Source organism: Paramisgurnus dabryanus, chromosome 5 (genome assembly GCF_030506205.2).
Source record: "Paramisgurnus dabryanus chromosome 5, PD_genome_1.1, whole genome shotgun sequence".
NCBI classification, from domain to species: Eukaryota; Metazoa; Chordata; class Actinopteri; order Cypriniformes; family Cobitidae; genus Paramisgurnus; species Paramisgurnus dabryanus.
Window position 1 is genome coordinate 33,149,436 of NC_133341.1, and position 16,278 is coordinate 33,165,713.

The 16,278-nt window shown below is 36.7% G+C and overlaps 2 protein-coding genes across 3 annotated transcripts in view; one reads left to right on the forward strand and one right to left on the reverse strand.

Moving 5' to 3' along the window:
• LOC135732823 (ras-specific guanine nucleotide-releasing factor RalGPS1) overlaps nt 1-16,278 on the reverse strand; it is a 111,872-nt gene that overhangs the window by 41,076 nt on the left and 54,518 nt on the right. The window lies entirely within an intron of this gene.
• angptl2a (angiopoietin-like 2a) lies at nt 778-16,007 on the forward strand. The gene is made up of 5 exons (XM_065251174.2): nt 778-1,157; nt 3,785-4,705; nt 11,190-11,383; nt 13,603-13,873; nt 13,957-16,007. The coding sequence occupies exons 2-5, from the start codon at nt 3,796-3,798 to the stop codon at nt 14,154-14,156; spliced, it is 1,575 nt and encodes a 524-aa protein (XP_065107246.1). The 5' UTR covers nt 778-1,157; nt 3,785-3,795; the 3' UTR covers nt 14,157-16,007.

Below are 16,278 nucleotides of genomic sequence, written 5' to 3' on the forward strand. Positions count from 1 at the left end.
GGGGGAGGTCCTCAGGGTTCGGTCACATTTGTTTCTGCTGGTTTTGACCCTTCACCAGCACTAAACATCTGAATTATCCCACACACGACACTAAAGCTCTCAACATCACATTTATATTTATACGTTTGGCAGATGCTTTTATCCAAAGCCGCCAAAGAGTGATAAGACAAGGAACATACTCAATATTTCTGAAAACATGAATGTCTGAATCATAACAGCAAATTTACAATCACCTCCAACACGATCACCATGAAATCCAATAAAGAACCAGAAATAAACTTAACTCAGGGGCTTTTTTCCTCAACTTTCATTTTATTTAACTCAGGGGCTTTTTAAATGTGATGACATCTTTAACTTTATTTCTTGCAGCTTTTTCCTTCACTGAGTTTACGTCTCTCTAGAACGGCTGTAATGTTTTTATAGCTTCTGTGTTGACTTTGAGAGGGCTGGGATGTCTGAATGTTATTTGTAAGGTGTTTGCATAGACATGCATCATTATTCATATTGCTCATAGGTACTCTGAATATAACACACATTGAAGACACCAAAAAGTGATTCGTGAAGAAACTGCCAAATATTAAAACTCTGTAAGCAAAGTAACCCTAACGTATGGAAACAGAGACTAACTCTTACACAGAGCCACACTTTTACTGTGAAGCATCTTATCACAGCCTTAATGATGACCGTCCTGTCATCTGTGCCAAAAGTAGGAGAAGAGGAGGAGCAAATAACAAAACCATTACCACAAACCAATACTGAGAGAGAACAAGAGAGAGAGAGCGAGAAAAAGAGAGAGAGACTAGTGGTCATGACTGGGGGTTAAGGACGTCGTTCCCTAAATCAATGTGTCATTTTAATTGAACACTTAACTGCTAGCAGACAGAGGATCATTTATACCGAATGACTTGCAGGGGTTTCATATGAACACATGCTGCTTCAACATGAGACAACTTAAAAAACAGACGGAGAACTGAGACACTGAGAGACGGAGAACAGGACAGGACACGACAGGACAGACGGGACTTTGGCAGATGGGTGATGCCTCCGGTCTGCATGGACCACAGCATCCAATCTGCCTGGATAGAGATTAAAGAGAGAAAAGAGAGAGAAAGAGCGAGAGACAGCAGGAACGACTGGAACACAAAGACTTTCTCCTGGTAAGAGTCTTTTCTTTGCTGTTGTACTCTTTATACCGGCATCAGCTGATGTTATATATTTGACTTATTTGGATTATTTGCTGATTAAACTACGTTAGCACACAGAGGATGCAATTAAATGATTAGAAAAAAGTTCAATCTGATAGTCTGTTGTACTTACTATATAAATTATAATAAAAATACTGAAAATGTACATTATGCATTTAAATTTATATTTGAAAATCAAATTTATTTTAAATGCATGACAATATACTCTACATAAACACAGATGAGAAATAAACGCATAAATGAGAAGTTTCTCACTGGTAATGTTTCTGTATAAATGCTATGCAGACCTTTATACTTTAAACATTAAATTATACAACAGCAATGACATGACGCAGTATCACGCGTCCCAAATAAATACAATAAACTCCTAAATGAATAAGGTTTGGTCTGAATTTACAAAAGTCTTAAAAATAAACAATGAGGATTATTAAAGCATTACTGCAGTGATGTTTCATATAGTTATGCAATAGATCTGTTAACAATTATTCAATCGCTGTTTATGTAAAAGTAATCCGGAATGTCCTCCCCACGGACATCCACAGGAATCCCACAGGTTGGATTTATGCCCACACGACACCTCCGAGGGTGCTCTCCAAAAAACAAACATGCATTTTGTAAAGTAAAATAAACTGTGTTAAAGCGCTCAGTAAAATAAACCAGAAAATGAGACGAAAACCAGAAAAATGTGACACTAGCGGCTCACGATGACATCATCAACGTAACGCTACATTCACATCTTGATAGAATTACAGGAATAACAACTTTTAGACTCGACTGGAAGCTTTGCACCATCAAACTACATGTATAGTTACATAAATAGATCAAAATGTCATGCTAAAACATTTAACACATGGCTATAATAAAATGACAAACACATGGAGAGTTTATAAAAAAAGACAAATCTGTCATCATTTACTGATCCTCAAGTTATTTTAAACCTGCTTACATTTCTTTGTTCGCTGCATACAAATGAAGATGTTTTGAAACATGTTAATAACCAAACAGATCTGGGGCACCATTCACAATCGTATTGTATTTCCTACTCCTACTACTGGCAGTCAATGGTGTCCCAGATCAGAACAAAAACATGTAAACATCTTGAGGGAGTTGAGAGTACTTATGTACGTATTAGGCTCTTTTGTAAGAGGAAATGTGAGCATTACAGAGATAATTACATATCCTCATAGTCACATTGATCCTTCAATCCATCAAACTCTACAATAAATCAAGTTCAGTGCAACAAAGACTCATCTTCAGCATGTTCAAAAAGCACAATTTGAAATCTTGATCGAGTTAATATTCTGGACAATTGTTTCATCGATGACTCAAGCCTCAGGATGTCCGTTTGTGTGTTTGGTAAAACCACAAGTCAGAAACATTAAATCAAACAATCTCACGTGTTTTTTGCACGAGAAAGAGCACAAACAATGCTTGTGATGTCAGAGTCAGATGTGTTGCATTATAAAGTAGATATAAAGCAAAATAACCGAGGAGCTCAGATGCAAAAACTGCTAAATGCCACCTCTGTCAATATTAACTGAATGTATTATACGTTTATCAAATACTTTTGCTTCAAATCCGATTAACCCCGGCTTCAGGTCATTTAGAAATACCTTTTTGTTGGCAGAATCCATTATAAAAGTCTGATAAAAATGCTCATTTTAGTGCTACCTCACGATTAGTTGCGATTAATCGTTTGCAGAATAAAAGTTTTTGTTTACATAATATATACACATACATGTATAATTTTAAGAAAAATATATATTTGTATAATTATATACATGCGTGTATGTGTATTTATACATAATTATTATACACAGTACACCCACATATTATGTAAACAAAAACTTTTATTCTGCAAACGATTAATCACGACTAATCGTGAGGCAGCACTCGCTCATTTACCAGAAAACATGTCAGACGCACCTGGGTTTTGCATCTGAACTTCTCATATATTAATAACAGATGAGGATGAGAGAAATGATTGCAGTTATTAACAGTTATATGAATTTTCCGTGGTATATTTTCATTATGACCTCAACAGTATGTGCAGCTTTTGACTCTTTGTTAAGTGTATGGTTGTGTTAGGACTCACTACACACTAATGAACACAATAAGAGAAACATGGACCGCTCCATCCGTCCATCGCTATGGAAACACACACGCTGTACACATAACACAGCACAAAGTGTGACAGATTTTCCCATCCGTAATTTAACACATTCCAGTTGTGGGGTGTAAATCTATGAGTCACTCATGCAAAATTCACTGGATGGGAAAATGATGTGATATTAAAGAAGGAAACAATCTTCTATTCCCATGTAGACAAATGTTTAAAAGAGCTTTGTGTGCATGACATTAAAGGTCAATAAAGTGTATACAAACACCAGTTTTCCTAAATGTTTTCCAAAAAATCTGCCTTGTGTTTTAAATGTGGATGATGTAATGCACGTGTTATTAGCAAAGGGCTCAGTTGATTTCATTTAATAACTCTTGGGGTCTTTTCTGTTGAACTTTCCGAACAATTATGTAATACTCCAGAGACAAATGAGCTAAAATACTGTTTGATATTCTTTCAGAGGGACACATCATGGCTGCGCTCTCTTTGAACGGCTTATTTCTGTCCCTGCTGACGCTCACGCTGTCTCATCCGGACTCCTTCGCTCAGGAGTTTGAAAGCAGAGATGATATACTTGAAAAAGAGTTCATGTACGCTGGTCGACCCAAACGCTCTCCTGACTCTCAGGGTGATAAATGTTCCTACACCTTCGTCGTCCCTCAGCAGAAGACCACAGGTGCTATTTGCGTGAACTCTAAAGGACCGGAAGAGCTGCTGGAGAACCGCGTGAACAAACAGGAGCTGGAACTTCTGAACGGAGAGCTTCACAAACAAAGGCGTCAGATTGAGACGCTGCAGCAGCTGGTGGAGGTGGACGGCGGCATTATCAACGAAGTCAAGCTTCTGCGCAAGGAGTCGCGCAACATGAACGCCCGCGTCACGCAGCTCTACATGCAGCTGCTGCACGAGATTATCCGTAAGAGAGACAACGCTCTGGAGGTTTCTCAGCTGGAGAACCGAGTGCTCAATCACACGTCAGAAATGCAGCAGTTGACCGCGCGCTATCGTGACCTGGAACACAAATACCATCACTTATCGTCTCTCGCCGGCAATCAGAGCGCCCTGATAACGCAGCTCGAGGAACACTGTCGGAGAGGAGGCTTTGTCGGTGGTGGAGGTGGTGTCCGACAGACGCGACCCTACCAGCCACCTGTAAACCTGCCACAGCCACCCCAGATTCCCCAACACAGACCAGCACCACCACAACCACCTCCGATACAACACGCCCCGGCGATCAGACCCTTCCACCCGCCACCCTACAACCGCCATACCAACCATATGAACAATGAAATCCAGAGCGACCAAAACTCTAAAGCCATCCCACCGACTTTACCGACCATGCCATCTGGAACTCACAGCTTCTCCACAGATAAACCTTCAGGTGAGTCCTTCAATGGTTCAGACTTAAAAAAGGCAACTTTTTGAGAAGTCAAATGCATTACCAAAAAGTAGTATGAATTTTGCTTAATATATACTAGTCAGCATTTGAAGTGGATCAAAACCTTTTAGTGCTGCCTCACGATGATCGTTTGCAGAATAAAAGTTTTTTTTTACATAATATATGTGGGTGTACGGTGTATAATAATTATGTTTGTATAAATACACACACATAAATGTATAATTTTAAGAAAAATATATATTTATATAATAAATATTTATATTTATAAACAATATAGATTATATATAAATATAAACATGTATATACACTAGGGCTGTCACAATGATTAAATAATCATCTCATTGCGATTATTTGACCTCATTGCGTTGATTTCAGATCACCGCAATGATTGCACATCTCTCTAAAAACACAAGGGGGAGCTGCAGGGCCTGTATAAATGAGACCGTATCAGATGGTGCTTCTTAACTGACAGTGTAACCCGATACATTGCAAAGCCATTCAATACAGTGGAAAAAACTGCATTTAAAGAAATGCTGCAAAACTTTGATAAGTATAAACTGCCAGGTAAAACATACATTTCCAAAACGGCAATTCCAAATTTAGGGAAGTGAAAGATGCTATTCTTAGGAATTTATAAGTAATTTTTTTTTTGCAGCCAGAACAGACATGTGGTCCAGTACTAATATGACCTTAGTAGGATTGGCCTCTATTTAAGGCCTATTCTGGTATAGTCAGTTTGTTTTAATTGCATTTTTTTGTTATTTTTCAGACACTTTATTGTGTTTATTTCTTATGAAGAATTTTCACAACAATGTGTAAAATTTTTATTTCATGAACAAACAAAAAAAAGCCCTAAAACAGGCAATTAATCGTCATAATCGCCACAATTTATTAGATAATTAACCGTCAGTCAAATGTCATAACCGGGACAGCCCTAATATACACATGCAAATGCTTTTTAATTATATACATGCGCGTGTGTGTATTTATACATAATTATTATACACAGTACACACACATATATTATGTAAACAAAAACTTTTATTCTGTAAACGATTAGTCGCAACCAATCGTGAGGCAGCACTAAAACCTTTCATAAAAGTTGTCGTAAAATTTTGAATAAAACATGTTCTTGTCTTAGGTTAATTTTTTGGATCCACTTCAAATGTTGACTAGTATATATAACAAATATGCTAAGCTAGGGATGCACCGATACCACTTTTTTGGAATACGAGTACGAGTACTTGCATTTCAGTACTTGCCGATACCGAGTACTTAATAAAAAAACATGATTTAAATTTACAGGTAACAGCTTTAGTCATATAATTTAACAAAAAAACAAAGGACTAGTTTTCCAGTTTGTTGTAAACTCTGCCTCTTTGGACAACACAAGAGGCATTAACCCCTTACACGCCGCTCAAACATAGACATTTCTCAGACCGTGGTATCGATCCCTGGTATCGGGGGACTTTTAACGAGTACGAGTACTTTAGAAAATGTGGTATCGAGGCCGATACCCGATACCAGTATCGGTATCGGTGCATCCCTATGCTAAGCTACTTTTTGCTACTTTATGCATTTGTCTTTTTTCAAAAAGCAAACCAAGTTGCATTTCTTTTAAAGTGTCCTGTATTATATCCTATAGCACTTTCTTTAAAAAAAGCAAGTAGGTGTCTGTATTGAATCGCCATTGGCACATGATGTATATTGTATATGCATCAGGATTGACAGGTATGGCCTACCATCCTGAAACTCTTAAGATATTTACATCATGCTTAACTGTCTTGTTCATACTGTGGATCATAAATAATCTGTGTGTTATAATGTAAAGCGGTTAAGTTAGATCATCAGGCTCCGCTGTGCTTCCAAAGAAAACAATTTAAACGTTTTGCTGAACATGAAAACATGTGGATATGACCGTTAATCTCTCCTTTGGTCCATTACAGCATAATCATTTGGCAATATTTCTTCTGAACTGTGTGCATATTAATCTTCGAAGGAAAACCCTTTTGATTAGCATCTGAGCTAAGGGATTCCAGAAACCATTTAGGGAGATGGAGTGTGCAAATGTGAAACAGAGATAAATTAGTGGTTTGAATTTAAGGGTCTGGTTTAGTTGTGTGAGCTACAGGGCGGATGTCTATAACTGAGACATGACTGAGAATGGAAAACAACAACATGTATGCAGAGACACGCACGCATGCACGCACATCCACACGCGCGCGCACACACACCCACACACGCATTGCACGCACATGCACACACTCAAATACATTCACCCTGTAAACAAAAAATACAGCATTTTTGTCAAAACAACATAATTAAATTAAACAATTTCAACTTGTTTTTATAAGTTATGTCAACTTATTAAAATAGTAGGTTGAATTGACTTGCAAAACCAAGTTTTATGTATCCCTTTTGAGTGTATCCCTGCTTTCTCATTCAATTGAGTCTCTGGTAACTATTAGAAAAGATTTCTGTCTGCACCAAACACTTAAACGCTACTAAACTACTTTCTTATAACAGATTCCTGCAGGCTAAACAGAATATATACCTCAATAAACAGCACGACCGCAATAAATACAGCACATACTGTAACAACTGAACTTAAGACTTTACAATACGCCCATTCACACCATTTAGTAGAAGACTCGCCAGAAAAAAACGGTAACACTTTACAATAAAGTTGTATTTGTTATGATTAGTAAATGCATTAGCGTACGTGAAGTAACAATAAGCATTATTATTTTCATCATTTATTAATCCTTGTTAATGTTTATGCCAGTATTATTCATGTTAGTTCATGGTGACTAATGTTAGCAGATAAAACTTTAGATTTTAAAAATGTATTAGAAAATTATTAAATTAACAGGATCTAAAGATTAATAAATGCAAGAAGTATTGTTTATTGTTAGTTCATGTAAGCTAATGCATTTACTAATGTTAACAAATACAACTTTATTGTAAAGCATTACCAAAAAAAAAATCTTTATTGTTGCAAAAAAAAAAAAAAAACTATGCATCGGCATTTATGGTACAGAAGCTCTTTACACATCAGTGACTGCACTTTTACAGTAGGAAAACTTTTTATGAGCAACTTTATCCCACAAATAGAGAAAGTTCTTGCACTTGTCTTGGTCTATAATACATGACTGTTTTGAAAAATCTCCTAATCAACGCTGAAATGTCAAATCAGATTTGAAGAGTTTCAGCAGAACAGAGCTGTGAAAACTGAGATATCTCTTGGGAGTTTAAACTTTATTTCTTTATAACCTGGAATCACTTTGATTAATTTGAGAGTTTTCTCTGGTAATACATCTGCACATCTCATTATAATCTGATACATGTGTGCAGTTTACATCCAGACTTTAAACTTAAAGAGCACCTATTTCATTGCTAAAAACAAGGTTATTTTGTGTATTTGGTATTATACAATTTGTTTGTGACGCTCCTTACCATGTTTGAAAGATTCGCTCACAATGCAATGCTAACAGGAGTTAACTTACAGGCTGTTTGTCCGAAGTGGGCGGAATTATGATAATTTCGGTCTTTACTACATCACCAATCCCAGGAAGTAAACTGTTGCCTACAATCCGTGGATCTAGAAAATTGGCAGAAAATTGTGACTTCTGTGTGAACGCAAACATGTCCTGGAATTGATGATCACTCCCATAACATTTAACATTTCCAGGATTCATCCCAGACACGCCCATGACCAAAAAGCAGGAACGATGCCGTAAGGGGTGTGTTATGGTGATGGCGCACGTGTCACAACAATAGTTATCAATCAGCTCTTTGACAAAGGGGTTTTAAATACAGATCAATATCTATGAAGGGCTGAACTGAGCAGCTGCTGTTCAAAGAAACTAAAACAATATCTCTCTCCAGGGTTTATCACAGCCCTGAGTCTATTCCCCGAGTACTGGCCCTGTCTCTCTGAATGTTATTTCACTTTAATTGATACTTCCTTTTACTAAAGACTGGTCTTGTTTTATGGCTCGTGTCTTACAGTTTTACAGAGTAAATTGAGCCTCACTGCATTTAGATGCTGTGTGCCATCTGTGTCTGTGGTCATCTTTCACCCAGTATATTAGCCTTAAACATTCAGATATTTGGCAGACAAACTGCCCCTAGAGGAAAGACAATATGAAAACAATAACTTCTTACAAGTATCCCATCTGAAAGTGTGATTCTGCCCTCGGGCCGTAGCTTGTTAACAAACTCATTAGACGCTTTACAAGGAAACGGGACAGATTGTGTAAACAGCGTTCGGTAGCAGGTTTCACAGCGAGGGCCTGTACGGTCTTTTCTAGAGGACTTTCCATCTCCTAAGGGCAATTTGACGTTGTCCAGAAAGATTCAGAGAGCATAGCGTCATAATGAAAACAACATTGACTCAAACACTGAGCTGGAAACTCGTGGCTGTTTAAAGTCCAGATGAGAAAATAAAATCTTGGAGCTGCAGCGATTGCATAAGACCGGTGCATGAAACACGCTTAAATGGTATGAGGCGGGCAAGGATGCGTGCAAACGTTTCTCTTCTTTTAAGCACGAACACTTTTAGATGCAAGTGGTTGCTGCGTCCAACTATTCAGTTTACACATACAATATATATTGTAGATAAGCACATAGCAAAAGACATAAAGTACTACAACAATCTCCTAAACACGATGGGTAGATGTCAAACACAATAAAGAGCACAATGCAGATGTTGAAACTGGAAACCAATCAAAAGCATTGTTCATAGTGTTGGTGGAAAAAATAAGAAAATCATCTCTGCTGTGGGCCACAGGAAACTCTGAGAGGTCTTGGCCAGGCGGATCTCCTCAATAACTCATTCTCTCTTTCACAATGTTTTTCAAATTTAACCAGCTCGTCTCACTCCTTATGCCATGTACGTTCATCTACATCTGAATGAAATCTTTCATAGTGTACCTGGACTGTACAGCATCACTCATCCACTCCATTTCAAGCTCTTTAGATAAATAAATGTGCTCAACTGCACGCGTGTGGATATATGCCTCCTTCATCATCATCATCTGATGGGTGATGTGTAACTCTGCCTGCAAAAACCCACCCACCTCAAGTTTTTTCACCTCATTATTTTGTGATTTACTGCTTTCTACATAAAATCATCCTATATAAATGTAAAGAACATTTTTGTGAAAATATAACCTTGATATCTTTAATACTGACTGAGTATGTAAATCAATGAGTGAAATCAAACTTTGATGCTCCTCCCTCATCTTATCATTAGATTATGAGACTTATTACTACAATAACAAAACTAAATGCTTGCATTAACATATCTTAAAATATATCAGTGCCATTGTTTTGTCTCAAGATGCACACCTGTCCAGAAAACTGACCCTTTTAAATAGTTTTGCACTTTGTCCAATTTACTTAAATTAAACAAGTTAATACAACACATTTTTTATTATTTTTTGTCTCAACTTAATTGTATCATGTTCAATCCACTTACATTTGTAAAACTTACATTAACTTAATAATTTTATGTTGGGAGCACATGAATGATTTTTGTTGATATTACTAACTGGGCCATGGATCTTTATTTCCCAGCATGCTTTGCATGCAACTGCCTTTGGAGAGTCGTTTTTAAAATTAAGTGTTATTTTGTGCATTTTTAGGTAAAGAGAAAGACTTTATAGTGTTTAATGTTCATTAATATGATTGATTTAGAAGGGTTTTTGTTATATTTTTTCAAATTCGTTGGTGCCATCGTGCAGAAGAATGGTGCTTGTGGTTAAGTTGTGGATGTGATGTACTTCTCTCGATAAGGACTTAATGTGTTAATGACTGTTTGGAGATCAGTCTCTTCTCAGATGCTCATCCAATCTATTACATGTTATTATTATTATTATTAGCAGCATGCTAACATGTGCTTATGCTAATTAGTATGATATAGAAACTGAGAGTTGGTTTAACAAGACATTTTCTGTTTAAATTAACTTGTTTTCTCCTTGTTGAACAGACCAGAAATAATTGCGTGGAAAAGTTGGTGCAACAAAAGATAATTTGTTTAATTGAACTGATTCTGATCTTGTTGTACACGCATTAACTAATTTTGTAGAAAAGTTTTCCTTTATTCAATTAAGTTGAATGAACAAACTTTTTTTTTTGAGTGTGGATTTCACAGACAGGATTACATTAGTATAGGTGTATTGTAAATGTTCACAAACATTATTAAATATATGTCCATTTACTGTGGTCAATAACATCTACAGCTTTAATGAAACGGTTCATAAACTTCGGCAAACTGAAATAAAGGTTGAATTGGATTGAAAATGAAGACAATAATGAAAATATCCTAGTTAAACAGATTAGTGAGAGATAAGGAAATATGCAAAAGTGATGAAACTATTTATTGAATTAATTCTAGGTCTTGTTTTACAGGTAAACAGGTGTTTGTCAGTATTAAATATGTTTTTTGTTGGTTTATATACAGGACCGTTTAAAGACTGTCTGCAGGCTCAAGAAGAAGGTCACAGTAACAGCGGCATGTTTCTGCTGAAACCAGATAATATCAACAAACTAATGCAGGTTTGGTGCGAGCAGAGACATGATCCTGGCGGCTGGACCGTCATCCAGAGACGCATGGACGGATCGGTCAACTTCTTTAGAAACTGGGAAACATATAAGGTCTGATCATTTTTTTTCCTACAACACAGCAAATTTATTTTACATTTATTTGTGCACAGCCTGTATTTAGTGATGTTAAAAGGAAAGTTACAGGTCTAATACATAATAATCTACAGTATGTCATCTGTGAACATTTCCTTTTCTATTTAACACAACAAAACAAAATTGACTGACACTGTGCTGTACCTAACGTTACAGAGGCGATACACCAAACTGGCTCTCCATGTTGGCTCTCTAGATTCACTATCACTAGATTAAAGCAAAAATGTTCTTACTGCCTAACTTAGTCATAGTTAATTCACCTAATGACCCACACGATGCTGTGAAATTCTGCATTGATGATGAATCTCTGTCAATACGTCTAAACCGATCTGTTTCCTACCAAACTGTGACATCGTACAACCTTTGACCCCACACAGAACATCAGACTCAAATATCAGCACAAGCTGGAAAACATTTTCAAACAAAGACCAGGGCTTTTCCAGAAATTTGCTCTATTGGTTTTAGGCACACCAACAAAAACATCGTCTGATGAAAACCCTCAACTGATGTCATCAGAGCCAGAATGAAAATCAAGGCCAGATGAAACGAGAAGAAACAACACATTCATTCAGCCCAACAGTTTGGAAACGATAAAATTACCAAGAATAAAAATAAGTTAATGAATGATAATATTTACAGAGAATTTATGAAATTGTGTAATTATGTATTTATGAAATATTTATGAACATATAATTATGATATTTAAGATGATTCCTGAGGGTTTATCAAAAAGATTATAAAACCACTTAATGGGGATATAAATCGTAAAAACTGACCACAAGGAATACTTAATAAATAGCTTCTGTTTTGATTTACTCAAACATTGCTGAGAATCTGATCAGTATATTTTGCCAACAGTATTTCTTCTTTAAGCAATGATCAGAAGAGTAAAAGTAAAGTTTTAGCTGGTGAGTTATCATATATTATAGCACAGACGGCTGCTGAATGCTTCATTCTGATTGGCTGATAAACATTTTAAGGGTGTGCATTATTTTTCAGTAAACACACACCTGTGAATTAGTTCCAGGTCTTTCGAACGCATTACAGTTTTCATATCAAAATAATAAATTTACTTAATTCATTTGAACAAATACGTTTTGAAATTAGCAACGGAGGCTTTAGATGTATAAGAAATTAATGGTATTTTAAGGACAAAAATCTGTGTAATGCCTTTAAATAAAACACTTATCGGAGCCAATGTGGTAGTGGGCAGCGCTCCAACATGTGGTGCTTTCGCACTTTCGGCAACCCAAGTTCGATTCCTGGCTCGTGATCATTTGCCGATCCCAGACCCCCCTCTCCTCCCTGTACTCTCCTGTCCTCTCCTAAAACTCACAGTTAAATAAAGGCAAAAACTGGCCAAACAATATATAACTAAAATAAAAAATGTAATGTCTTGTGGTGTGGCAACTATGGAAGCCCATTTCCGCCACATAAGAGAATAAATAATCATAAATAGATCTGGTATATCATAATTATGGTATTAAAAGTCGATATTATGAGATAAAAGTAAAAATTACGACCTTTAAACTCTAAATTATGAGATATAAATCAAAATTATGGGGTGGTGATAGAGCAGTGGATAAGACACTCGCCTTTGGTGTGAGAGACCAGGGTTCAAATCCACTGTGACTTGTGACTCAAATCCTCTGTCGCTTTGGATAAAAGCATCAGCTAAATGAATAAGTAAGTAATTATGAGATAAAAAAAGTGAGATAAAAGTTTAACTTTTAAAGTCATAATTTTGACTTTTTATCTCATAATAATGATTTATCAGAGCATGATTTTTCATATGTGGCGGAAATGGGCTTCCATAGGTAACCGTAGTATAAGCAGAATAATTGACTCCGGTCTGTTGAATTATTTAACTCTACTTTGTTGACATGTCTTCAGACGTGATATCTTGTGTAATGACCGTCTGTTAACAGCTATTTAAATACATGAACAGATGTGTTTGATATACTGTAGCCAAAATAAACTTCCTCTTTATGATAAATGATGTCTAATGTAAAGACAGTGCAGAGCCAGCACATGTCTGTGTCTGTGTGTTTGGCAGGGTTAAAGAGCTGATAAAGGTTAATTTAGACACAAGCGAATGTTGGGTGTTTTTCAAAAATCTGAATCAGAATCAGAGCCGGAAGCAGAGATTTTATAATCACACTTGTTTTCTCTATTAGCAAGGATTTGGGAACATCGATGGTGAATATTGGCTCGGTCTGGAGAACATCTACTCGCTGACCAACCAAGCAAACTACAAGCTTCTGGTGACTCTTGAGGACTGGTCAGGCAGAAAGACATTCGCCGAATACGCCAGTTTCCGCCTAGAGCCAGAGACGGACTTTTACAAGCTGAGGGTGGGTCGTTACCACGGCAACGCTGGAGATTCTCTCACTTGGCACAACGGGAAACAGTTCACCACCCTGGACAGAGATCACGACGCATACACGGGTATTCACAGCCGTACAGCAATGACAACAGAGTTTAAATGTACATCGTTACAAAACCAAACATTTGTGTTTTCTCTTCAACAGGTAACTGCGCTCACTATCAGAAGGGAGGATGGTGGTACAACGCTTGTGCTCACTCTAATCTGAACGGCGTGTGGTACCGCGGTGGACATTACCGCAGTCGCTATCAGGACGGAGTTTACTGGGCGGAGTTTCGTGGCGGATCATACTCGCTGAAAAAAGTCACAATGATGATTCGTCCAAATCCAAACACTTTCCATTAGAAGATGATGCTGAGAAAGTTAATAAAGTGCAATGTTTTTTCAGTATTTTTTCTTAATGTTTTCTTAATGTAACATGTACCAAAAACTAAGAAAGTGCAATGACTTCATCACAACACTTGAGTTTGCAAAGCCTCTGGACATCACAGGGACAATTTAAGGACACTCAAACAGACCCAGTAATGCTGGGTTCCTCATGACAGGAGAACCAAGATCTCTACAGACGCTGAACAGTGATGTGCATGAGATATCACTCCAACTGTACCTACATTAATGATATATTATGTGACCTGAGCAATTGTAAGAGGTGTTTACACATTATTTTTTCTCGTAAGATGGTGCATTTAGTCAACATGAGCTACTCAAAACCAACCAGACAGCAATTAGGCCAATGCCACTGATTTTATTACCATTAGTGTACAAGTACATTGAGGCTGTGTCCGAAACCGCCTACTTCTATACTAAATAGTAGGGCAAAAAGCAGTAGGCGAGGTGAGAAAAAAATTAAACATGGCATTCCATTAAACAGTATGCGAAAAGTACCCGGAAGACCTACTACTTCCGGCAAAATCCTGAAGTGTTCATTTGATGGACCCTTTACTATCCCATGAGCCCCCGAAGAGAAGTTGGCATTGTTTTATTAAAGGAGTAGTCCACTTTAAAGATGGGGCCCATTGACATACCATAGTATTTTTTTTCTTACTATGAAAAGTCAGTGGACCACATCTTTAAAGTGGACTACTCCTTTAAGAAATGTCCAAAAGCAGTAACTCGGCTTTATTTAAATGCAAATACATATATATATATATATAAAAAAGTTGTCCCTTGTGGTTAAATTGTGGTAGTTTAAAGGTGCAGTGTGTAAATTTTTAAATTAAGTTTGTCCGTTAAGGGCTTTTGTAGAAACATGGCGTCACAAAATGGCGATTTTCACGTAAGGGGACCCTCGGTGTATATAGATATGTAGATAAAAACATCTCATTCTAATGTAATAAAACATAATGGTTCATTAAGAAAGGTCTTTATACACCCCTGATAATATAGTTTTTTACATTTCTCTCAAGAGATCCTTTTAAAAATTACACACTGCACCTTTAATGTTATTCCAGTTAACAACTAACTTGTTACGATGATGTATGTCACATGATGCATCAACATGGTGGATGTAGAGCATCCGAATTCATTTATACTATCAATATTTATACCATATAGTAGATACTTTAACAGTCGATGAGTAGATACTTAATTCATAACTAATTCCGTCACAGTATGAGATTTCGGATGCAGCATTAGGCTACATGTAAAGAGAGGAGGGGAATCACTTCTCTGTGAACTCATTTTCATTTCAAGAGGTCTTTAAAGAAAAAGCACTCATTTACACCTTCTAGTTTGATTTCTTTCACATTGCATTGACTTCATGTAAAGGCTGTGTTCAAATCACCCAAAGGTGCCCTAAGACGTAGACAACAAAGAGACATCTGAAGTCAGATTCTAGGGAGCGTATATTCACTGCAAATGGATGAAAATGTACATTGATATATCAATAAATACAGCAAAAATTACCCAAGCACCACCTCACATGTTAGTTTGTATTTTGGGAAGCAAATTCAAGTTCAAAATTGATGGATTGAACTTCAAAAGCAAGACCTTTGAGAGACATTGCAAAGTGAAAACATGTTGTATTTTATTTTATTGTCTACATGATAGTGTAAGAATTTAATATTTGTATGAATGATTTCAATCTGATCCTTTCAACCGAATTCCTCTTGTACATATAAACTAAGAGCGAGTGTTTCTGTAACAGTGTTGTTGTGCTGTCTACCAGAATTTTCCAATAAATTATGTACAGCTACAGTGTGATGATAAACTGTCAAATGATTCAGATTGGGTTATAAAGTCCAGGCGTGCATGTTTTACTGTTTACGTAAAGACGCTTAAGATCTGACAGAAATTTCACAAGGCTCTAAAGGGCTAAATGGAGCTCAATCTTTTGCATCTCATTATAAATGAAAAACAGTGCAAGAGATGTTTGTTATAAAAAATATATATATATATCGTAAAGTTAATAACTGGGAAAAAAATTGTCCAAATATGGACAAAATATAAGGTCCATGCTGCTTTAACA

What these genes read in the sequence shown, in the direction of transcription:
- angptl2a (XM_065251174.2), top strand. Translation starts at nt 3,796, where the DNA reads ATGGCTGCGCTCTCTTTGAACGGCTTATTTCTGTCCCTGCTGACGCTC. An exon ending in GAAACTGGGAAACATATAAG is followed by an intron (nt 11,384 to 13,602) that starts GTCTGATCATTT and finishes TTTCTCTATTAG; the next exon opens with CAAGGATTTGGGAACATCGA. An exon ending in AGATCACGACGCATACACGG is followed by an intron (nt 13,874 to 13,956) that starts GTATTCACAGCC and finishes TCTCTTCAACAG; the next exon opens with GTAACTGCGCTCACTATCAG.